General features: G+C 41.0%; 1 protein-coding gene and 1 long non-coding RNA gene across 14 annotated transcripts in view; one reads left to right on the forward strand and one right to left on the reverse strand.

Annotated features, from left to right (window-relative positions):
- The window catches only part of LOC148773950 (ferroxidase HEPHL1-like), a 158,439-nt gene that overhangs the window by 62,819 nt on the left and 69,969 nt on the right, over positions 1-25,651 (forward strand). For all 12 annotated transcript variants that reach the window (XR_016036283.1, XR_016036281.1, XR_016036282.1 and 9 more), the window contains 5 exons: positions 13,447-13,659; positions 17,800-18,054; positions 20,915-21,083; positions 23,940-24,079; positions 24,221-24,352. Coding sequence is in view for 1 of the 12 variants with exons in the window: in XM_088832020.1 (XP_088688146.1) it covers positions 13,447-13,659; positions 17,800-18,054; positions 20,915-21,083; positions 23,940-24,079; positions 24,221-24,352 (909 nt within the window). In the remaining 11 variants the exon portion in view is untranslated. The remainder of the gene's footprint in view (positions 1-13,446; positions 13,660-17,799; positions 18,055-20,914; positions 21,084-23,939; positions 24,080-24,220; positions 24,353-25,651) is intronic.
- Positions 1-25,651, reverse strand: part of LOC148773951 (uncharacterized) — a 145,631-nt gene that overhangs the window by 35,283 nt on the left and 84,697 nt on the right. The window lies entirely within an intron of this gene.

Consider the following 25,651-nt stretch of genomic DNA (forward strand, 5'->3'; position numbering starts at 1 on the left):
GCGCTCCCTGCGCCAGCCCTGCTGCGGCTCGGTCGGCGCCGCGGGGGCGTGTGCGGCTCCCGGGCCGCTGGGGGCTGTAGGGGGCGGCCGCGGCCGCTGGCGGGAGGACGGTGCGCCGAGGGCTGGGTGCGGGGGCGCGGGGGGCGTCGCAGCATGTGGACTGCCTCCTGTTTGTAGTCCTGAAAGTTGTCCCCTCTCCTCCCTCCTGTCAGTTTTGCAGAGTCTGCATGTTCCTCCTCGAGGCTTCCCCCTCTGCCCCCTTGGACGCTCCGTGTGTTTGCCCTGGGGTACGGTGGGGAGGTTCATCCATAGCCTCTGAAATAAGGTGGTGTTAAACATGTCAAGGCGTTTTAGCATCTTCCTAGAGGCCTTTATCAGAGTTCGGTGCCTTCCTCAATAAGGGGAAAAAGGGGTGTTTTTTCTTTCTTTCTTAAAAGAAGGAAAGCATATGCCACTACTTGAGGCAGAGGAGTCAACTTGGAGTTGCAGCATGTCTAGGAAGGAGGACAAAAGGTCTGGTTTTTGGCCCAGAAAAAAAGAAATTTTGAATTTTGGTTCCCTTCTGACTGTAGGCAGACAGAGCAGCAGAGCAGCTCAGCAGCTATAGAGGCGAATGACTGCTCTATAAGGTTGGTCAAACAAGGTCTTATTTTATAGAAGTAGTTTGGAGAGACCTGTAATGTGTATTTACGGGAATGGGGTTGCTTGGCAAAGCCAATATCGCAGGAGCAAGGAAACAGAGACTTGACAAGGGGGATGTTACCTCGCTCTTGAGCCTTCTTTTAGCCTTTGGTGGTGTGCTGACAGTCAAAGGGATAGAGAAATCCGTAGTTCTGTCAGGAAGAACCGTTTACTCCTCAAGATAACGCTTTCCGTCCGTACTTTTTTTTTTATCCCCATCCATACTTTTCAGCAAATCAATGCCATCTTTTCCCTCCAGAAGAAGAAGGAAAAGAACAAAAAAGTGTGTGTTTGAAGTACCACGCCCCAACATAGAGGTCATAAGATAGGAAAGTGATGTAAAAGCTTAAGTGGGCTGGCTTGCAAGGATAGAGCTGAAAATAAAAGATAATTGAGATGGAATTCTTCTTACAGTGTTGCTGTTTCTTTAGTGAGATAACAGGTTCTTCCTCTCCCGGACTCCCCCCAACTGCTTTGAAACTGTCAGGAAAGTAAGGTAGTTAGTAAAGCCTACCGTCCGTCCTACCTTCTCTTTCTTCCTCCTCCGTTATTTACTTATTTTTTTCTCATCCACTAATATTCCCCGCCTCTGCGTCTCTCCCGAATCTACGAGTGCCCTATTAATAGAAGAAGAAAGGCCTGTAGGTTCTTTCATCCCTTCTTCATCTTAGGTACTGTATTGCTCTGAGCTTTGTTTTGTGCTTTGAACATTGAGGTGGATTTTTGTGGAGAGAGCCCCAGCCGTGATTGAGAGATTTGAGGCAGGGAGCCTTGCGGGGAAGATAAACAGTCAAGTGCACGTTCTTTCTTTGTATAGCACAATGCTGGGAGAGCGTCCTCATTGGGCAGAGAGAGGCGCTTTTAAAATCCCTGTAAGTCCACTGTTGCCCACTTCACAGGCAAAGAATCTCTCTCTCCAACTTAAGTTTCGTACGTGTGAGTAAAACTATGAGATTTCATACCGAAAACTTACTCTGAGCGTGTTAGTTTGTTGACATTAGACATATATCAAGTTTGTATGTTTGTATTAGTAAAGTTGAATATCTTCATATGTTTGTTGGCCATTTGTATTTCTTTTGTAAATGTATGTCCTTTTCCCCTTTTTCTATTCAAGTAGCGTTCTTTATCTGCTTTTTAAGAAATTCATTTTATATATTACTTTTGCTGAGCACATAAGTATGTGCAAATATCCTGTACTGTGTTAAATTATTCTATTTTAGGGTAGCATTTCTCAAAATACGAGTTACAGATCACTTGTAACAGTACCGAGATAATCGTTAGAGTTGCATGTGTATCCTTCATTTTCCAGAGGTTCGGATTTCTTAGACCTATGGGTTTTCTATGAATCTGCTGCACATGAAAATTAGGGAATCTCTGATTTGGAAGAAAGAAATATAAATTCCTATTTTTTTTCTTATCTCATGGCATTCTACTGTTTTTTCTTATTTATCTTAATAATCATAAACTACCGTCTTAATGTATTAAGGTTTTATCCTACCCCAGCCTAACAGTAATTTTACAAAAATGTTTTGATATATGGAAATTTGAATGTTAAAGTCCATAAAGGAAAGCACTTTTGTAAGTCTGTGAGAAGCATTGTTTGTAAATGAGGCAAAAGGAATCACTGAGAGAAAAACAAGTAAAACAGAGTATAGAGAAGCATAGGGGGTTTCTCATCTAGTTTAAAATCTCAACATTACTTTGTTTCTTCCTTATGTTTTGTGTGGTAATTTCTTTGAACCGTAAATTTGGAACCCATACTGCTTGAAAAATAGTCTAAATGAAATTTTTGAAAGTTTGTTATATACGTATTGGGTAATTTTTTTTAAGTTGGAAGCAGATGAACATGCTGCATAAGCAGCAAACTACAAACATGGAACTTCTATGGATGTTTTGATACTGTAGCCAAATAAAGCTTTCAGGGCTTATTTGACCCATTAATGATAGGCATAATTGTTACCGGACTGCATTATAATTAAGCTTAAATATACATGGGTGTTCATTGGAAGGACTGATGCTAAAACTGAAACTCCAATACTTTGGCCACCTCATGTGACGAGTTGACGCACTGGAAAAGACTCTGATGCTGGGAGGGATTGGGGGTGGGAGGAGAAGGGGACGACAGAGAATGAGATGGCTGGATGGCATCACCAACTCGATGGCCATGAGTTTGAGTGAACTCCGGGAGTTGGTGATGGACAGGGAGGCCTGGCGTGCTGTGATTCATGGGGTGCCGAAGAGTCGGACACGACTGAGCGACTGAACTGAACTGAACTGATACATGACTGTGTTTAACATCACATTTCCATAGCCAGACATCACATTTCTGGGCCCAGCTTGAAGGAGGAAAAAATACGGCAGGCCAATAAGCTTTAACAAATATTTCTGATTTAGAGATTTCAGTGTTAGAGAGATTAGACTTTTGGGGCAGAGGTCGCTTGTAACTTTGGTGTTCCTAATTCCTAAGGTTGTAGACTTTCCTTTTCCCTTCTTCTACTCAAGACCATATGCTTGAGGGAAAAATGGGAAGATTCAGCCATGGCTTTACTTTCTCCAAATAGTTTTTTTTGCCCCGTAATTAAAGCTTGGGATGCAGAGGTCCCTGTCATTGGTAGTGCACAAAGGACAGTTTCTTTCCCTGCTTTAGCCAAGCCAGTTCAAGTTTTCAAGGTCTAAGGTGTCACGGGCCCTAATATCTATTTGAGTTGTCTTGTTAACCTGGGTCTCTGAGAATTTCTGAACCTGACCTTCTCATGTTTTCCCAACCGAGGTTGTGTACTTCAAACAGAAATATTTGCCATCTGTGAAACGCGAATAAAGTAAAAGCAGACTTAACATCATTACAAAACCAAATGGAAGTATGATAGTTTTAGAATATGCTTTTTTCCTACCAGTCCTGCCTTCCACTCCACCTACCCTTCCAGCCCCCAAAGAGATGCATATTTTTGTCCCTAGAAAGAAAGTGAAAGTGAAAGTTGCATCCAACTCTCTGTGACCCCATGGACTGTAGCCTGCCCGGCTTCTGTGTCCATGGAATTCTCCAGGCAAGAATACTGGTGTGGGTTGCCATTTCCTCCTGCAGGGAATCTCCCCAACCCAGGGATCAAACGCATGTCTCCAGCATTGCAGGGGGATTCTTTACCGTCTGAGCCGCCAGGGAAGCCCCCAGCAAATGCAGTGTCAAATCAGACTGTGAAACTTGGTAGAAACTCTTAACTGGAAATCATTCATGTCCCATGCTGTAACTTTCTAGGGTTGACTCTTCTCTGCATCCTGACTCTCTGTAATGAATCATTTGTTGGTCAAACGTTTTCTCTATCTGTGTACTAAATTTTTCTACTATCTAAAAGGATGACGCATTCTTGGGAAAATGTCCTGATACTTTTAGAATCTCCTGTTTGCCAGTTCAGTATTTTTTGATAGAAGTCAGTCTTCGTATCTGCTGTAATTCAGTAATAAAACTACCTAAAATTTGATGTTGCTTTACCTTTTATAGAGTACATTATTTTATAATTCACTTATGTACCATTTTTGATAGGGAGGTGCAATTTTTAGAAAGGAAAATTTTGAGCTCAGAGAAGTGATTCACACAGTTGGGAAGAGACTTGAATCCATATCTTTTATTTCTTTATATTTTACACCTTTCAGAGATACCATCTGCTGAATCATTTAATGATTAAAACATTTGTAAAGCTGCACTCAATATACTAGCAAATTTGGAAAACTCAGCAGTGGCCACAGGACTGGAAAAGGTCAGTCTTCATTCCAATCCCAAAGAAAGGCAATGCCAAAGAATGCTCAAACTACTGCACAGTTGCACTCATCTCACACGGTAGTAAAGTCATGCTCAAAATTCTCCAAGCCAGGCTTCAGCAATATGTGAACCATGAACTTCGAGATGTTCAAGTGGGTTTTAGAAAAGGCAGAGGCAGCAGAGAACAAATTGCCGACATCCGCTGGATCGTGGAGAAAGCAAGAGAGTTTCAGGAAAACATCTATTTCTGCTTCATTGACTATGCCAAAGCCTTTGACTGTGTGGATGACAGTAAACTGTGGAAAATTCTGAAAGAGATGGGAATCCCAGACCACCTGACCTGCCTCTTGAGAAACCTATACGCAGGTCAGGAAGCAACAGTTAGAACTGGACATGGAACAACAGACTGGTTCCAAATAGGGAAAGGAGTACGTCAAGGTTGTATATTGTCACCCTGCTTATTTAACTTCTGTGCAGAGTACATCGTGAGAAATGCCGGGCTGGAGAAGCACAAGAACTAAAGAGCCTCTTGATGAAAGTGAAAGACGAGAGTGAAAAAGTTGGCTTGAAGCTCAGCATTCAGAAAACTAAGATCATGGCATCCGGTCCCATCGCTTCATGGGAAAAAGATAGAGAAACAGTGGAAAAAGTGGCTGATTTTATTTTTCTGGGCTGCGAAATCACTGCAGATGGTGATTGCAGCCATGAAATTAAAGGACATATACTCCTTGGAAGGAAAGTTATGACCAACCTAGACAGCATATTAAAAAGCAGAGACATTACTTTGCCAACAAAGGTCCATCTAGTCAAGGCTGTGGCTTTTCCAGTGGTCATGTATGGATGTGAGAGTTGGACCGTGAAGAAAGCTGAGCGCAGAAGAATTGATGCTTTTGACCTGTGGTGTTGGAGAAGACTCTTGAGAGTCCCTTGGACTGCAAGGAGATCCAACCAGTCTATCCTAAAGGAGATCAGTCCTCGGTGTTCATTGGAAGGACTGATGTTGAAGCTGAAACTCCAATACTTTGGCTACCTGATGCGAAGAGCTGATTCATTGGAAAAGACCCTGATGCTGGAAAGATTGAGGGCAGGAGGCGAAGGGGGCGAGAGAGGATGAAATGGTTGGATGACATCCTCGACTCGATGGACATGGATTTGGGTGGACTCCTGGAGTTGGTGATGGACAGGGAGGCCTGGCGCGCTGCGGTTCATGGGGTCGCACAGAGTCGGAATGACTGAGCGACTGAACTGAACTGATGTGTCTCTTAATTTATAGTTTCTCCTTCTGTTTCCCTTCTTCCTTTTTGCTTGTAACACACTTGCCCTACAGATTTTCTCTGACTTTATTTTGCTGTTTGCATCCCTCTGGTGTTTTTGACCATGTTCCTCTGTCTGTCTTTGTTTTGAAAGAATCCTTCCAAGGCACTGTAATATCTGCTTTTTACCCTATAATTTTATTAGGGGTTTGTAAAATGGTGATGTTCAATCATTCTTCATTTCTCAGCTAGAATACTTTAAACAAAAACTTTCTCACGTTGATTTTGGACTGTTGAGTTACTCTTATGTTCAGTTTATCTGAAAAAGACAGTAAATATGCAACTGTTCTCCTTTGTCAGGTTTTAGAATAATAAATTGATTCCCAAGAATCTTTCAAAAGTGACTAATGAGATCTTTGTCCTTTCAAATATCATTGTTCTCCTTTCAAGTATCATTATGAACTCAGGGATTTTTCCCATATTTTATGTGTTCCAGTCCATTGCACGTGTTATTTTGTTGTGGCTGAGTCTGTTCTATTTTTGGTAGTGAGCAACTCTTCAAGATAGCTCCTAAGTGTTTTTGATACTACCCTAGTGGTTTCTGATAGCTTCCTTGCTGTCTGGTATGATCCAACCTTATTTCATAAAATTCTGCCTCAGAACTTGAATTATCACTTTCTTTAGGGAGTGCTGGTTCCTTTTAGTTGGAGAGAATTTTCACGGATTTTTACAGACTGCTATCTGGGTGCTATGTTTATTGATACTAGGTTAGTAATTTATAGGTCTCTTTAAAGATGGAGCTGCTGCTGCTGCTGCTGCATCACTTCAGTCGTTTCCGACTCTCTGTGACCCCATAGACAGAAGCCCACCAGGCTCCCCCGTCCCTGGGATTCTCCAGGCAAGAACACTGGAGTGGGTTGCCATTTCCTTCTCCAATGTGTGAAAGCGAAAAGCGAAAGCGAAGTCGCTCAGTCGTGTCCGACCCTTAGCGACCCCACGGACTGCAGCCTACCAGGCTCCTCTGTCCATGGGATTTTCTAGGCAAGAGTACTGGAGTGGCTTGCCATTGCCTTCTCCGGACCTAGGAAATACTTTTTTAAAAAAAGATAGTTCAGCATGAGTTTATACTGATAACTTGTTTTTATTTAATATTTTTAGAATTTTTGTTTCTTCTCATGCTGTACAGACGTTACTTAATTTCAGAATCATATCAGTATCGTTACTGAAAGCCCTGTAAGGTTTCTTTGTATTTCTTATGTCCTTAGGATGTATTTCACCAAGGATGTGCAGTCAGATTACTGTGTTTTAGAGTTAAGTACTCCTCTGTTTGGTTTAACTCAGTACAGTTTAGGTTTGTTTTTCATTTTGATTTTGAGGAACAACTTAAAATTTTTTTGGTTTAGATTTATTTTATAATCATGTTTAAAAACTTGATATATACGACAAGGTACGTTCAGAGGAGTCTAGTTTCTGGACTGTGTTTGTGCTTAGTCACTCATCGTGTCTGACTCTTTGAGACCCAATGGACTGTAGCCTGTTTGGCTCCTCTGTCCACGGGGATTCTCCAGGCAAGAATACTGGAATGGGTAGTCATGCCCTCCTTCAGGGGATTTTCCCATCCCAGGGATCGAACTGAGGTCTCCCGAATTTCAGGCAATTTTTTTACCGTCTGAGCCACCAGGGAAGCCCACGAATACTGGAATGGATAGCCTATCCTTTCTCCAAGGGATCTTCCCGACCCAGGAACTGAACCGGAGTCTGCAGGTGGATTCTTTACCAGCGGAATCGTAACCTTCTTTCCTTCCCTTGGCGGTAGTTGTTTTTTTTTAAAAGCTTTTTGTTTATCTTTCCATTAAAAATTACAGTAGTAATAGAAAATGTCTGTATAATATCTGTGTATAGCTATATATTCTTCCACGCTCTTTTGATATAGTGTCTTACTGTTTGTTTTCTCTACCTTGTTTTATTACTTAACAATATGTCCTGACTATTTCATAGTAGCACTTATAGATAATGTTCCTCAGAGTTTTGTTTTTTTTTTTTAATTGTGGCCAAATATACCTGTTGCACTAGTGGTAAAGAGACCGCCTGCCAATGCAAGAGGTGTGGTTTCGATCCTAGGGTCGGGGATATCCCCTGGAAGAGGACATGGCTTCCAATCAAGTATTCTTGCCTGGAGAATCCAATGGACAGAGGAGTGCGACAGGCTACAATACTTAGTGTTGCAAAGAGTTGAAGATGACCGAAGTGACTTAGCATGCATGCACGCAAAATAGATATAACATAAAATTTACCATTTGAACCTTTTCTTGTTTGTTTTTTGGCATACCATGCAGCTTGTAGGATCTTAATTCCTCAACCAGGGATTGAACCCAGTTCCCGGCACTGAAAGTTCGGAGTCCTAACCATGAGACCACCAAGGAATTCCCCCATTCCAATCATTTTTAAGTGTGCAGTTCAGTGGCATTCAGTACAGTCACCTTGGTATGTCCTTATCACTGTCCTTCTTCAGCACGTTTTCAGCTTCTGAAACTGAAACACTATACCTGTTTAACAGTAATTCCCTGTTCTCCCTTCCCCTCAACCTTTGGCAACCACCGTTCTCCTTTTTTTCTTTCTCTCTGAATTTGACGACTCCAGTACCTCATTTAAGTGAAATCATAGAATATTTGTCCTTTTGTGATTGGCTTCTTTCACTTAGCACAATGTCTTCCCGATTCATCCATGTTGTAACAAGTGTCAGAATTTCCTTCCTTTTTAAGGCTGAATAATATTTCATTGTATATTTATGCCCAACGTTTAGTTTAATCATTCATTCATCAGACTCTTGACTTCTTTCCACCTTTTGGCTATTATGACTATAGCTGCTATGAGTATGGATGTATAAATATTTGTTCCAGTCTTTGCTTTAAGTTTTTCTGGGGTATTCCCAGAAGTGAAATTTCAGGATAGCATGATAATCCTGTTTAGTTTTTTGAGGAACCGCTGAACTGTTTTGTATAGCAGCTGCTCCATCTTACATTTCTGCTAGCGATGCACAAGGGTTCCAGTATCTCTCCATCCTCACCAACACTAGTTATTTTCTGGGTTTTTGTTTTGGAGTGATAGCCGCTGTACTGGGTACGAAGTTGTCCTCATTTTTTAGTTCAGGTCCTGCTGAAGGACATTTGAAAGCTGAACTTGCTGTTGAGGTCCTTATTCATCTTTGGAGGGCCCGCAGCTAACATAGTACCTCACACGTAGTAACTGCTAAGTAAATGTCTGAGTGAGTTAACGCACTTCATCAACTGTGGATTCCGGAAGAGGTGGTAGTCATTTGTGGTTGTGTTGTAGAGGTGTCCCTCAGCACATGATCTCCGGGAACTGTCAATAGTTGTGGGTTTGTTGGGGTTGGTAATGGTAGTCCTGACAGGAGTAGCAAAGATACCACTGTCCTGTGAACACCAGTGTTTGCCTTTGCCCTTTTTTTTTGGAGCGGGGAAAGGTCAAAGCGACCTGAAGCTTTCAACATTATGTATTTACCCTTGTAAGTAGGATAGCAAAGTAAAGGAATAAAACAAACCAGCTTTCTTATCTCTAGACCTCTCATTCTCTTTGTGCCTAAATAATCTCATCTCCATCTTTGCCTGTCAAATTCTTTTTTTTTGCCTGTCAAATTCTAATGGTTGTACTTGATGTACCCCTCCAGGCTTCTCTGTCCATGGGATTTCCCAGGCAAGAATACTGGAGTGGGTTTGCCATTTCCTCCTCTAGGGAATCTCCCCGACCCTGGATTGAACCAGCGTCTCCTGCTTAGCAGGTGGATAGTTTGCTACTAAGCCACCAGGGAAGCCAAATTTGATATATTAATTAACAGGAAAAAAATAGGAATAGATAATAAAATAATGTATGTGGTATCATCCTGTTTTTGTTGAAGAAAAGAAGTGTATTCATGTTCATGTAGAGTAAGTGATCTGGAAAGATTTTTGTCAAGACCAGCAGTGATTGTTCTTGAATTAACACGATTTATTTCTGTGTTCTGTGTTTTTCATTTACTGTTTGTGTTTTCTGATTTTTTTGCAAGAAACACATTGTGTTTTTAAAATAGTAAAATTAGTACGGAAACTTTATTTTTAAAAATCCCAGCTGTCCTTTTTTGTGTAGCTCCCAGTTGCAGTGTCTCAGACTTAGTATTTATTAAATATGTTTTTATCCGAATGACTGAAACTTCAGGAAGAACTTGGTGAATGCCATAAATAGGCATATAGTGCTGAGAGGATTCAAAAGAGAAAGGATCATGTGTGGAAAGGATCTGTTGCAGATTATGTTTGAACTGACCTTGAAAGGTAGGGTTTTGTTGTGTTTTGTTTTGTTTTAAGAGGATACTATAATTTAATACCCCTTTGTACCAGTGATTAACATTTTGTGGATAGGCATTTGCGGAAACGAAATTTCTTTGATTGTATTTATTCTTTAAATTCATGGCTTATATTTTTAGGATACATGCATTATCAGGCAGACTGACTTATTGACATCTTCTCTTTAGGTTAGTATTAATAAGGTGGTTTTCCCTGAGCAAACAACAGCCAAACAGAAGTGGATTGAAGAGCCTATCGTGTGACAGGGAAATCAGCCAGGAACTAGGAAACTTCTAAATTGAAAAACGTGAAAAATACACACGTAGTGGAGAATTAATTGGATTTAGTTATTTTTGACTTTAGGAAAAAAATAAAGTTTTAACAGTTTAATTGATTCTCTTGCATTTTAGATCACTGCACCGGGGGCAGATTCATGTCAATGTTATGGCAAGACCAATAAAATAATGTAAAGTAATTAGCCTCCAATTGAAAGAAATAAAAGAAAAAAAAAGAATGCCTTAAAATGCTTATTTTAAATTAAAGTATTAATTCTGATGAATTTGGTTTGTAAAGTTTTATCTTTTGAGACACTATAATTCATAACCATTCATGAATAAAAAAGTTGTACTTCCTGAAGAAAAGTCAAATTGTATGGGCTGCTTCAGGAGCTCCCCTTTGACCTGAGATAAATATACTCCTGTGATAAAGTCATATTTCTGCAAACTAGCTCACTGAACTCATATTGGGAAACATTTAATATGCTGTCATAAGACATTAACAAAATAAATTTATAAAAGAAAAGCAAATCTATGGGACTAAAGGTATTTTACAAACGTGGAATTTTTATATATCTATATTCTACCTGTTCCTTCTTGACCCGCACACAGGTTTCTCAGGAGACAGGTAAGGTGGTTTGATATTCGCATCCCTTTTTTATTTTTTTTATTGGAGGCTAATTACTTTACAATATTATATTGGTTGGTTTTGCCATACATTGACATGAATCCGCCCCGGGTGTACATGTGTTCCCTTTCTTGAACCCCCCTCCCACCTCCCTCCTCCCCATGTCCTCCCTCTGGGTCATCCCCGTGCACCAGCCCCGAGCATCCTGTATCATGCGTCGAACCTGGATTGGTGATTCGTTTCACATATGATAATATACATGTTTCAATGCCATTCTCCTGAATCATCCCACCCTCACCCTCTCCCACAGAGTCCCAAAGACTGTTCTATACACCTGTGTCTCATTTGCTGTCTCGTACTCAGGGTTAAGGTGGTTGTTGTTGTTCAGTCGCTCAGTCGTGTCCGACTCTCTGCGACCCCATGAATCACAGCACGCCAGGCCTCCCTGCCCATCACCAACTCCCGGAGTACACTCAAACTCATGTCCACAGAGTCGGTGATGCCATCCAGCCATCTCATTCTCTGTCGTCCCCTTCTCCTCCCGCCCCCAACCTTTCCCAGCATCAGAGTCTTTTGCAGTGAGTCAACTCGTCGCATGAGGTGGCCAAAGTATTGCAGTTTCAGCTTTAGCATCAGTCCCTCCAATGAACATCCAGGATTGATCTCCTTTAGAATGGACTGGTTGGATCTCCTTGCAGTATAAGGGACTCTCAAGAGTCTTCTCCAACACCACAGTTCAAAAGCATCGATTCTTCGGCGATCAGCCTTCCTCACAGTCCAACTCTCACATCCATACATGACCAGGGGAAAAACCATTGCCTTGACTAGATGGACCTTGTTTGGCAAAGTAATGTCTCTGCTTTTTAATATACTCTCAAGGTTACCATCTTTGTAAATTCCATATATATGCATTAGTATACTGTATTGGTGTTTTTCTTTTTGGCTTAATTCACTCTGTATAATAGGCTCCAATTTCATCCACCTCATTAGAACTGATTCAAATGTATTCTTTTTAATGGCTGAGTGATACTCCATTGTGTATATGTACCAAAGCTTTCTTATCCATTCGTCTGCAGGTGGACATCTAGGTTGCTTCCATGTCCTGGCTATTGTAAACAGTGCTGCAATGAACATTGGAGTACATGTGTCTCTTTCAATTTTGGTTTCCTCGGCGTGTATGCCCAGGAGTGCGATTGCTGGATCATATGGCAGTTCTGTTTCCAGTTTTTTAAGGAATCTCCACACTGTTCTCCATAGTGGCTGTACTAGTTTGCATTCCCACCAACAGTGTAAGAGGGTTCCCTTTTCTCCACACCCTCTCCAGCATTTGTTGCATGTAGACTTTTGGATAGCAGCCATTCTGAGTGGTGTGGAATGGTATCTCATTGTGGTTTTGATTTGCATTTCTCTGATTATGAGGGATGTTGAGCATTTTTTCATGTGTTTGTTAGCCATCTTTATGTCTTCTTTGGAGAAATGTCTGTTTAGTTCTTCGGTCCATTTTTAGATTGGATCGTTTATTTTTCTGGAATTGAGCTGCAGGAGCTGGTTGTATATTTTGGAGATTAATTCTTTGTCAGTTGTTTTCTCCCATTCTGAAGACTGTCTTTTCACCTTGCTTATAGTTTCCTTTGCTGTGCAGAAGCTTGATATTTGCATCTCTTTAAGAATTTTCTGCAGCTTGTTGTGATCCCCACAGTCAAGTCAAAGGGTTTCATATAGTCCATGAAACAGAAGTAGATGTTTTTTTTGGAATTCCCTTGCTTTCTCTATGATTTAATTTATGTTGGCAATTTGACCTCTGGTTTCTCTGCCTTTTCTAAGCCCAGCTTGTACATCTGGAAGCTCTCAGTTCACATACTGCTGAAGCCTAGCTTGAAGGATTTTGAGCATCATCTTACTAGCATGTGAAATGAGCACAGTTGTCTGTTACTTAGAATATTCTTTGGCATTGCTCTTCTTTGGGATTAGAATGAAAACCAGTCTTTGCCAGTCTTGTGGCCACTGCTGAGTTTTCCAATTTGTTGGCATATTGAGTGTAGCACTTTAATTAACAGCATCATCTTTTAGGATTTTAAATAGCTCAGTTAAAATTCCATAACCTCCACTAGCTTTGTTTGCAGTAATGCTTCCTGAGGCCCACTTGACTTCATATTCCAAGATGTCTGGCTCTAGGTGACCACACCATTGTGGTTATCTAAGTCGTTAAGATCTTTTTGGTATAGTTCTTCTGTGTATTCTTGTATACCTTTTCTTAATCTTTTCTTAAAAATTTATGAAGTATCTGACTCTGTGCAGGACAATATTCAGTGCCTCACATAGTTCTTACATCTCTGTGTGGTAGATGTAAACATTCCAGCTTTATTGGTAGAAACCCAAGGCAGTGAAAATTTAAGTAACAAGTCTCCAATCCCATAGCAAATAAATTTTACCTGATATATGTTTGATTTCAAAGCTCTAGCTCTTTCCACTATAATGTGTGATCTCTGTCTTTTAACTGTTTCATTTTTCTTGAAAGGAGCCCTGTATCCAGATGGAACATCTGGAAAGAACGAGGATGATGACATGGTTCCTCCTGGCAAAAACTATACCTACGTCTGGCCAGTGAGAGAAGAATATGCTCCTGCCCCAGCAGATGCAAACTGCCTGACTTGGGTGTACCATTCACATATTGATGCCCCTAAGGACATCTGTTCTGGGCTAATCGGCCCACTGCTGGTGTGCAAAGAAGGTAAGATGTGTCTTCTCCCCCTCTGTGCCTAGAAACCTCTTCCCAAGTGTGCTGAAGAGTGTATATAGTCTTCAGGTCTTGTCTTGCCCACCCCCAAAGAAAGGCAATGCCAAAGAATGCTCAAACTACTGCACAACTGCACTCATTTCATACGCGAGTAAAGTCAAGCTGAAAATTCTCCAAGCCAGGCTTCAGCAGTACGTGAACTGTGAACTTCCAGATGTTCAAGCAGGTTTTAGAAAAGGCAGAGGAACCAGAGATCAAATTGCCAACATCCGCTGGATCATGGAAAAAGCAAGAGAGTTCCAGAAAAACATCTATTTCTCTTTTATTGACTATTCCAAAGCCTTTAACTGTGTGGATCACAATAAACTGTGGAAAATTTTGAAAGAGATGGGAATCCCAGACCACCTGACCTGCCTCTTGAGAAACCTGTATGCAGGTCAGGAAACAACAGTTAGAACTGGACATGGAACAACAGACTGGTTCCAAATAGGAAAAGGAGTACATCAAGGTTGTATATTGTCACCCTGCTTATTTAACCTATATGCACAGTACATCATGAGGAATGCTGGGCTGGATGAAGCACAAGCTGGAATCAAGATTGCTGGGAGAAATATCTATATTTCTCAGATATGCAGAATACACCACCCTTATGGCACAAAGCGAAGAGGAACTCAAAAGCCTCTTGATAAAAGTGAAAGAGGAGAGTGCAAAAGTTGGCTTGAAGCTCAACATTCAGAAAACAAAGATCATGGCATCTGGTCCCATCCCTTCATGGGAAATAGATGGGGTAACAGTGGAAACAGTGTCAGACTTTACTTTTTGGGGCTCCAGAATCACTGCGGATGCTGATTGCAGCCATGAAATTAAAAGACGCTTACTCCTTGGAAGAAAAGTTATGACCAACCTAGATAGCATATTAAAAAGCAGAGATGTTACTTTGCCAACAAAGGTCCGTCTAGTCAAGGCTATGGTTTTTCCCATGGTCATGTATGAATGTGAGAGTTGGACTATGAAGAAAGCTGAGTGCCGAAGAATTGATGCTTTTGAACTGTGCTGCTGCAGAAGACTCTTGAGAGTCCCTTGGACTGCAAGGAGATCCAACCAGTCCATTCTGAAGGAGATCAATCCTGGGTGTTCATTGGAAGGACTGATGCTAAGGCTGAAACTCCAATACTTTGGCCACCTCATGCGATGAGTTGACTCACTGGGAAAGACTGATGCTGGGAGGGATTGCGGGCAGGAGGAGAAGGGGACGACAGAGAATGAGATGGCTGGATGGCATCACTGACTTAATGGACATGAGTTTGAGTGAACTCTGGGAGTTGGTGATGGACAGGGAGGCCTGGTGTGATGTGATTCAGGGGGTCGCAAAGAGTCAGACACGACTGAGCGACTGAAGTGAACTGAACTGAAAAGAAAGAGAAAGAACTCAAATAAAATCAGAAAGGAAAGATGAGAAACACAAAGGATCATAAGAGATTACTATGAACAAATATATACCAACATGTTGGATAACCTATTGCAAATGCATAAGTTCCTGGAAACATACAGACTACCAAGACTAAATCATGATGGAGTAGACTCTGAACAGACTGATTAATAGCAAGTAGTAATCGGTAATCAAAAAACTTCCAACTAAGAAAAGTCCAGGAACAGATGACTTCTTTGGTTAATTCCATCAAACATTCAAAGAAGAATTAATACCAATTCTTAAAATCTTCCAGAAAACAGAAGAGGGAGAAACTTTTCCAAACATGTTTTATGAAGCCAGCATTGTGTTGATACCAAAACCAGACAAGGATGCCACACAAAAAAAGAAAAAATACAGGCTAATATTCCTGGTGAACACAGATGTAAAAATCCTCGACAAAATATCAGCAAGCCAGATTCAGCAATACATTAAAAGTTTCACAACCATGATTAAGTGGGATATATTCCAAGTATGAAAGGATGGTTCAGCTTCCACAAATCCATTAAAGTTGTGTGCCACAATAATAAAATTAAGCATAAAAATATATGATTATCACAATAGACATAGAAAAAGCATCTGACAAAATTCAACATCCATTTAGGATAAAAACCCTTAATGGAGTATAAATGGAACACACCTCAACATAATAAAGACCATATATGACAAGCCCACAGTTAAGGTTATACTCAGCGGCAAAAGCTGAAAGCTAATCCTCTAAGATCAGGAACAAGAGAAGGATGCACACTGTTGCCACTTTTATTCAACATGGTATTGGAAGTCCTAGCCAGAGCAATTAGGCAAGGAAAAGAAATAAAAATCATCCAAATCTGAAACAAAGAAGTAACTGTTTCTATTTGCAGATGACATGATATTGCATATAGAAAAGCTAAAGACTCCAGTAAATTTGAGGGATATACAATCAACACACAAAAAGCTGTTGCATTTCTGTACATTAATAATGAATTATCTGAAAGAAGAGTCAAGAAAGCCATCTCATTTACAATTTCATCAAAAGGAATAAAATATCTAGGAATAAATTTAACCAAAGAGGTGAAAACCCCACATATTGAAAATTATGATATTAATAAAAAAATTTAAGAAGACAAAAATGAATGGAAAGATATTTTGTACCCATGGGATTAGATGAATTAATATTGTTAAAATATTCAAGGCAATCTATAGACACAGTGCAATCCCTATTTCAATCTCAATGGTATACCATTTTTACAGAAATAGAAAAAACAATCTCAAATTTGTATGGAATCACAAAAGAACCTGAATAGCTAAAGCAATCTTGAAAAAGAACAAAGCTAGCGGCATCGTGTTCCTTGATTTTATTACAAAACTATACGAATTCAGGCTTCCCTGGTGGCTCAGACGGTAAAGCATCTGCCTGCAGTGCGGGAGACCCGGGTTCGATCCCTGGGTTGGGAAGATCCCCTGGAGAAGGAGATGGCAACCCACTCCAGTACTCTTGCCTGGAAAATTCCATGGACTGAGGAGCCTGGGAGGCTACAGTCCATGGGGTCGCAAAGAGTCGGACACGACTGAGCGACTTCACTTCATACTAATTCAAGCAGGACCATACTGGCATGAAAACAGACACAGAGATCAATGAACAGAATAGACAGCCATGAAATAAGCCCGTGCAGGAATATATATTTCCTTGGAAGGAAAGTTATGACCAGCCTAGATAGCATATTAAAAAGCAGAGACATTACTTTGCCAACAAAGTTCCATTAGTCAAAGCTATAGTTTTTCCACTAGTCATGTATGGATGTGAGAGTTAGACCATAAAGAAAGCTGACCACCAAAGAATTGATGCTTTTGAACTGTGGTTGGTGTTGGAGAAGACTCTTGAGAGTCCCTTGGACAGCAAGGAGATCCAACCAATCCATCCTAAAGGAAATCAGTCGTGAATATTTATTGGAAGGTCTGACGCTGAAGCTGAAACTCCAATACTCTGGCCACGTGATGCGAAGAAAAGCCCCTGATGCTGGGAAAGATTGAGGGCGGGAGGAGAAGGGGACGACAGAGGATGAGATGGTTAATGGCATCACCGACTGGACGGACATGAGTTTGAGCAAGCTCCGGGAGTTGGTGTTGGACAGGGAAGCCTGGCGAGCTGCAGTCCGTGGGTTCACAAAGAATCGGGCACAACTGAGTGACTGAACTGAACTGCCTCATTCCTCCCTTCTAATCATTTCTTTTCCTTCTTGCTGCATGCTTTTGTCACTTAAGTAGCTACCGTATGTCAGCTTTCCCAACGTGAGGTAAGACAGGGTTTCTAGTTAACAGAACAGATCTGGTGGGGAAGGTACATATACAAATAGAGATGAAAGTAGGAGGTAGCCAAGCTGTCCTGGAATTATAAACAGCGCTTTGGTTTACTCCTGATCTCACTGTGTTCCCAGAGCAGCTCAAGGCTGTGTGCCTACTGCTGATCACTTTTATTGAGTGTTTTTCTCTTGAAAAGACTAATGCTTTTCATTCCTTTGGGGATTGCATTTTATCAAAGAAGCCACATTTTTTTCTGCACAAAAATATTACAACCCAGTGATTTTTGCTAGTTTTTCAGCTGTGCTAGAGTATGTATTACCTTTGTTTCTGGTTCTGCTGGGCTCTGCAGGGGAGTGTCTTTCACCGGTGTTTCTGTTTTTCAGCGCTCAATGGATACCTCTTTGGGAACTTCCCTGAACCTGATATGTGCGTTGGTGAATCAGTGTCCTGGCACCTATTTGGGATGGGGAATGAGATAGACATCCATTCCATCTATTTTTATGGTAACACCTTCATCAGCAGAGGGCATCGGACTGATGTCGTCAACCTGTTCCCAGCCACCTTCCTGACAATAGAAATGATAGTTGAGTATCCTGGAAAGTGGATGATAACCTGCCAAGTCAGTGATCACCTCCAAGGTAAAAAGGATGGAGGCCAGTGTGGAAATGCTTACAGTTGGTACAGTTAAACCACACAGTCAATGGTGTTCATTCAGTGCATGCTATTGGATGGATTCTTGTCTGTGTTATATTTATTCCAATTAAATATTCAACATAGGAAAATGTATAATGCCTATTTGGCATCTTATTGACATATATTTATTAATTAATTACCTCCTTATGAACCAGGTAAGAGGTGATTGAAAAAATTGATAAGACCTTCCTGGAACCTGGAATCTAGTAGTTAAATATAGTTACACATTTACAAAAGAATAAAATGTGAGGCAGAATGATAAATGCTCTTTGAGCTTTGTCACTTAACTGGAACAGTCAGAGAGACTACCTAAGGAGGGGGTCCCTAATCTGAGCCTATAAATATGGGTAGGAATTTGATAGATGAGGAATAAGAAAAAGGCTTTCCGAGTAGGGGAAGCAGCATGAACTGGGAAAAACACATGGGCAGTTCTAAATGGAATAAAATTTACAATCAGAAATGGGAATTTCTAGATAATCTGGACCAACCAGAAAGGGATTTCTAGATAATCTGGGCTACTCCCCTATCCAATTCTTGAATTCCCTTTTGGACATCTCTTTAAAAAATTTTTTTTAAATTTTATATTGGAGTATAGTTGATTTATGTATGATGTGTTAGTTTCAGGTGTACAGAAAAATGAGTTATACATAGTCAAACATCTGTTCTTTTTCAGATTCTTTTCCCATGTAAGTTTCCCATATTACAGAATACTGAATATAGTTACTTGTGCTCTACAGTTGGTCCTTGTTGATGATCTATTTTATATGGAGTCGTGTGTATAGCCCTAGCCTAGTAATTGTAGCAGCCCATTTCATCTCTGGGCTGCTCTGTGAGAGTTCTTCTTAATATTGAGAAGCAATCCAATGACAGGTGCAAAATCCTTTGAAAGGTGAATGATAAGCATTTGTTGACTTAAATACCTGTTGAATGATTCAGTCCAGGTTCCTTGGGACCACATGGAATAAGTCTACTTAGCTGGACCTTAGGCTCATGTCAGAGGAGTGACGAAGCAGAAGTTTTAGAGAGGCAGTTTGGGCCTCAGGGGAGCAGTTTTGAATGGCAAGGCTAAGGAACGTCTGGAAGGTAATGCATGCATGCATGCTGAGTCCCTTCAGTTCTGTCGACTCTTGGCGACCCTACAGACTGCAGTCCATCAGGTGCCTCTGTGGGATTCTCCAGGCAAGAATACTGGAGTGGGTTGCCACGCCCTCCTCCAGGGGATCTTCCCAACCCAGGGACTGAACTCACGTATATTACTTCTCCTGCATTGGCAGGTGGGTTCTTGACCTGGGAAGCCCCTGGAAGGTAATAGTGAGCCCTTTTAGTTCATTAGACACAGTGATTTAGGAAGATTTAGGAAGCTAAATATGTCTTCGTGCAGAGAAGATTCAGTGAAGAGATTCTGGCTACTGGATGCCAGTTAAGAAATATTGGCAACATTACAGATATGACATATTACAGGTTTGGCCTAGGAAGAGAAAAAGAAAAATGTTATCAGTTGGATAAACATGGAGTAAATAATGTATGATTCAATTTGGATCATAACTACACACAGTCACTACAAGGACAGCTATGCAGCACTTCAGGGCTGCTTTCATAACACGTTTTTATCCCCCTCAAACTTAAAGCAAACTTCAAACTTGTCCACTAGGTTATTCCAGTTAAATTCAATCGGCAAATGTTGAGTTGCTCAGTTAATACGTATCAGACACTCTCCTGAGAAGACAAAGGTGAACATGACAGCTACCATTCTCCACCCCGACTCCAGACTTTATTGAGGTATAATTGACAAAGAGGAATTGCATATGAATTCCTTGATATTTTGATATAAGGTGTAAACTCTTTAAACTACACACAAGCTAATTAATATATCAACCACCTCACATAGTTAAACTTTGTGATGTTGGTGATGGTGAGAGCACTTGAGATCTCAAAGAATACAAAGTTTCAGTTATGCAAGACAAATGGGTCCTTGAGATCTAATGGTGACTACTATCAACAATACTGTGTTGTATACTTGAGATTCCCGAAAAGGGTAGATTGTAGATGTTCTCCACAGAAGATCCTTAAATTTGAAAAGAAATTAGTTTTTTTTTCTTTTTTTAAAAAATTCTTTTATTTTAACTGGAGGCTAATTCCTTTACATTATTGTATTGGTTTTGCCATACATTGACATGTATCAAGGCATTAGCAGCCATTTGAAATTAGTTAGATTCTTAAATTTGGCCAGTAGTTGTACACGTAAGCTGGAATACAGTACTGAAATACAGCATTTACTAAATTGTCCATACCCTCGGAGAAAATGTTTAGAATTGGAAGATATATATAATTCAATTTTAAAATTAGCAATCACCTCTAGAGATAATGGTGTGACATTTTGATGAATATCTTCCCTATTTTCTAGACCTTTATATATAAATACATAGTCTTTCCAAACTTTACAGTTTGATAACTGAACAACAGTATCACTTGATTACTATTAACGTTGAACTTTTTTGTTTGTTTGTTCTTGGGCCAGTAGTATTTCTTTTGTGAATACCCTATCAATGTTTTGCTCATTTTCTGTTGAAATATTTACTTTTTTCTTTCTTATTTATCAAAGATATTTACGTATTAATCTTTTGTCATATGTGTTAAAACACTCCTCTACCCACTGTTTACTTTTACTTTTAACTTTGTTTATGGTTCTACTTTCTGTACAAAAGTTTGAAATGTCCATGAAGTCAAGTGAATCAGTCTATTCTTCCTCTATGACTGCTTTTGGAGCATTTGTACATTGGCTCTTGGTTTTCCTCTGTTTTATAGCTGGCATGCTGGGGCAATACAATGTTGGTAACTGCAAAAGTGGTATTTCTCACCCCAAGATGAAGGGTCAACAGAGACACTACTTTATAGCGGCTGAAAAAATTCTTTGGGATTATGGTCCTCAAGGCTATGACAAATTCAGTGGTCTTCCCCTAAAGGCCTCTGGCAGGTAAGCTCTCTTTGCTGATGTTTCTGAGCCTCTCATAAGAGAGGCATCTGTTAAGCTTTTTGCTGTGATCGCATTTGTGTTCCAGGCACTGTTCTCACGAGTACATACTGCATAAATGGCATAATAGCATCATTTAAGGAGCTCTGAGTCCCATAATGTATATGCTGCTGAGAATTGTAGATACAATTGTATATACTGCAGATAACTGCAGAGTATCTCAGAGCTATGGTTTTTCCAATAGTCATGTATGGATGTGAGAGTTGGACTACAAAGAAAGCTGACCACTGAAGAACTGATGCTTTTGAACTGTGGTGTTGGAGAAGACTCTCAAGAGTCCCTTGTACAGCAAGGAGATCTAACCAGTCTATCCTAAATATTCACTGGAAGGACTGATGCTGAAGCTGAAACTCCAATACTTTGGCCACCTGACGTGAAGAAGTGACTCACTAGAAAAGACCCTGATGCTGGGAAAGATTGAAGGTGGGAGGAGAAGGGGACAACAGAGGATAAGATGGTTGGATGGTATCACTGACTCGAAGAACATGAGTTTGAGTAAGCTCCGGGAGTTGGTGATGGACAGGGAAGCCTGGTGTGCTGCTGTCCATGGGGTCACAAAGAGTTGGATACAACTGAGCGACTGAACCGAACTGAACTATTGCTTTAAGATTTGCGGGCAAAATCAAAGCACTGGATTCATGTATTCATCCATCAAACACTTCAGAAGCATCTACTGTGTGCAAGCTGCAGCATAAAGTGCCATGAGAGTTACTGAGCTGACAGAGAACAGACTAAGGTCTTCCACGTATTAAGCAGACAATTTTGAAGGGGGAATAAGTCAGGACTCTATTTCAGGGAGATGAAACAGCCAAGGAAGGTTACCTTTTTTGGTTCAAGGACAGCCTGATATAAGTGAAGCCCCTTCTGCCCAGACTTCATATTCCTCCCTGTCCAGTACAATGCCACTTTCCCCCTTCAAAATCTAACTCTACTGTAACTTCTTAAGTAAAGTCTCACTGACACCTGAATGATTTTCTCTGGGCTTCCATAGCATGTAATATTTTTCAAATTGAATCTAACAATTTATTAAGTGGATGAAGACCCATGTGACGTTTATTGTAGGATCGTATGCAAATATGTCTGGGAAAGCATTACAAAAAATACAGTATGATATCAACAAGTATTGCTCTTACCCTATAATCCTTTTCATGTTTGAGGGAATGTTTAAAAAATTGTCTTTATGATCAATAAGATTCTTTTTACTTCCTTCATTATAAATTTCATTCATTCTTCCACCAAAGTGATAACATTTAACCTTGCCTAAAGAATTTGTGTGACCACCTATGAAAAACTCTTTGATATCAACATTCCCTATTGACTAGCATTTTCCCATGAACAGAATAGTGAAAATTAACATTGAGAATTATGTCTTAGAAGCCTTCCAAAATTAGAAAGCACCTTATAAAATATGAAATATCAAGCTATATTCAATGGATATTTAGTGTAATATGTGAAAACACTATGTACTAAGTGACATGAGAGATGCAGGAAGGTCTAAGATAATGTCCCCGATCTCAGGTACAGAAAGAAGCTGAATATACAGGAGAAGAGAAGTGACTTTGCAAGTTACAAATAAGATTAAGATGAGCTGTCCAGACAGTGAGTTCTCTGGGCATGTAGAGAGAGTGAAGACAGCCAGAAATACGTCACAAAAGAAGGGAAACTAAGGTAGAGTCTTTTGAATGATAGAATTTATGCAAGTGAATTTGAAAGAGAGGGAAATTTTAGATGCAGGGGTTACTGCAAAGCATCTGCCATAAAGCAGAGTGACGAGAGCAGAGTGAATGACAGGTGAGGGGTTTGCGTGGGGCATGAGCACTTCCACAGAGCAGTGGAGAGAGGGCCGGAGCAAACCGGATGTCCTCTGCAGAGGTCCTCCAGTCTGTCTGAGCTTTACTTGATTGGCAATGGGAGCAACTGGAGAATTTGGAGCAGATAAGATGACAACGAAAATGACTATTTTAAAGGTTTTGGAGTATCAGTGCGTATGCTGAGAAAAAAACTCAAGGGAGCCAATGTGAGATAGAGGATGCTGCACAGATAGATAGGAGGCTGATACTATGGTCTAAACACAAGGCGAGGAGCACACGCATGCAGTGTGGTTGTGGGAAGAAAGGAAAGGAAAAGATGAAATAAAGGTGAAGAAAAGGAAGGTTACACAGTCAGGATGAACAAGATAAGAGGAAGAGGCAGAAGAAGAAGACACAGCCGGCATGTCTGCAAGAGCGGTGGTAGCAGTGACAGAAGCAGAGGAGGGATAGTACTCGTTGGAAGTTATGTTATTGTAATTCACAAGTTTGAAATTTGGTATTTCGTGTATATAGTTTATATGGTAACTCCACTGATTAACCTACTCGGTTCACTAGATACTCCATTCCTTAATCATGCCAGATATCAGAGCTTACTATTTGCAGAGACTATTCATAGTGACATCAGCAAGAGAGAGAGGGATGCTCATTCTGCAAAGAAAACAGTTAGCTCTTTGTTACTTTGTAGGACGCCATCTGGGACTCCAATATTGGTAAGTAAGGAGTTTACCTGTGCCTCCTTCGGTTGCTGGACCTCTGGGGAAGAAAGTACAATGGCTAAGAGAGAAATGAGCTTGAGCACCAAAGAGCTTCTGAAGACCTTTAAGGCTGGTTGACTATTTCTGGGAACTTGGCTGAAGACTGTGCTATCTTTTCTGGGGAGATGGGTGGATGAATGGGCTAAGACAATACACTAAAGCTCCATAATTAAGGCATTTAATTATGGATGTGCAGAGGTGTATTCCCTGTCAACTCCCTTCTCTTTCCACAGTGACTCTGAGCTCTACTTCACACAAGGCGACAACAGAATAGGAGGGAAATACTGGAAGGCTCGGTACACAGAGTATGTTGATGCAACTTTTACTCGAAGAAAGAGATTCTCTGAGGCAGAAGCCCACCTTGGAATTCTGGGTACAGTGAAATATCTGTCACATTTGGAACGAGGGAGATGTTTCAGTGGGACGTGTAATCTAATAGGGAGTGACTCTTCTGCTCCCATTCACTTCTCTGTCTCTTTTCATCTCTTCTCCCTCCTCTTTCAACATTTCTCAGGTCCCGTCATCAAGGCAGAGGTGGGTGACACTCTATTAGTGACATTTGCCAACAAAGCTGACAAGGTCTACAGTATTTTGCCCCATGGTGTGATCTATGACAAAGCTTCTGATGCAGCCCCAAACGTAGATGGTAAGTCCTAGTGTGTGCCTTGGGAGGATCCTGGGCCCTTAACTTGCCAGCCCTGTGAGCTTGAGCAGCTTTTTCAACTTTCTGAACCTTACTGTTCTCCTCTCTCAAGTACAGAGAATGATGCTCACCTCACAGGGCTTTGGGAAGGGATAGATGGGCTTCCTTGGTGGCTCAGACAGTAAAGAATCTGCCTGCCATGCAGGAGACCTGGGTTCAATCCCAGGATCAGGAAAATCCCCTGGGGAAGAGAATGGCTATCCATTCCAGTATTCTTTCGTGGAGAATTCCATAGATAGAGGAGCCTGGGGGGCGCTACATACAGTCCATGGGGCCGCAAAGAGTCGGACACAACTGAGCGACTATCACTTCAGACAGAATTCAGGACAGGGTCTGGCGCACAGTAGATACTTAGGAAATGTTAATGCCATTCCTTTACTCTCAGTCACATAATAAATCTCAAAGTGGGTTACTTTCACTGTCTCACTCCTCTAAGATGGAGAGTTTTCTGCTGCAGTTGCATGGGATTCTCTGGGTAAGGCTAAGGGGAAAATCTGATTTCCGACATTTTGTTGAAATGAAACTCTTACACATGGGCTTTGCTTGTCTCTATGGGCAGATATTTATTTAAAACTTTTGTGGGCTTAACATCACGTATGTATCCCCCAGTCACAGAGTATGTAGCACAGGCTGTCTACATGTAAGAAGAGCAGCTTCTACCCAGTGGCTGCAGGAACTGTACTTCCATTCATAATAATGTTCTTGGGAAATCCTGGCTGTGTGGGAAGCCTTTCTCATCGCTATAGCAGACACCATGACTCCTGAGATACTTCTTTATTCCCAAGTATGAGGCTGGTCCCAGTCCAGAGCAGGCTTTGCGGTGCTGGGGAGGGAACAGAGAAGGAAAGGATAGAGGCAGTATTCCCCAATTCCCTAGTCTTCCCCACCCTGTACCCCCTGCCTGCTGCAGCAACGTCTCCTGTGCCCGCATTCTCTTCCTTGGTCAAAATGCTCACGATCACTTTTGCAGAAAGAACCGTAATGACAGCTGAAACCTGTTGTACATCTCAGAAAACTTACTGCGTACCTGTTTGCAAGCCCTGGACAAAATGCAGGAAGTCTCTGACCTCAGTCTAGTTGAAGAGATTCAATGTGTTCATTTGACAATACAATGTGAAGGTCAAGTACAAAGCCTTTGGAATCAGCCCTGGGTTTAATCCCAGATCTGCCATTTACCAGCTTTGTTACCTTGTGCCTTTGCTTACCTCCTCTAACTTGGAGTTATTTGGGTTATTTCCTAGT

Source organism: Moschus berezovskii, chromosome 25 (genome assembly GCF_049115385.1).
Source record: "Moschus berezovskii isolate FMDL1 chromosome 25, NW_MosBer_1.0, whole genome shotgun sequence".
Classification (NCBI taxonomy): Eukaryota; Metazoa; Chordata; class Mammalia; order Artiodactyla; family Moschidae; genus Moschus; species Moschus berezovskii.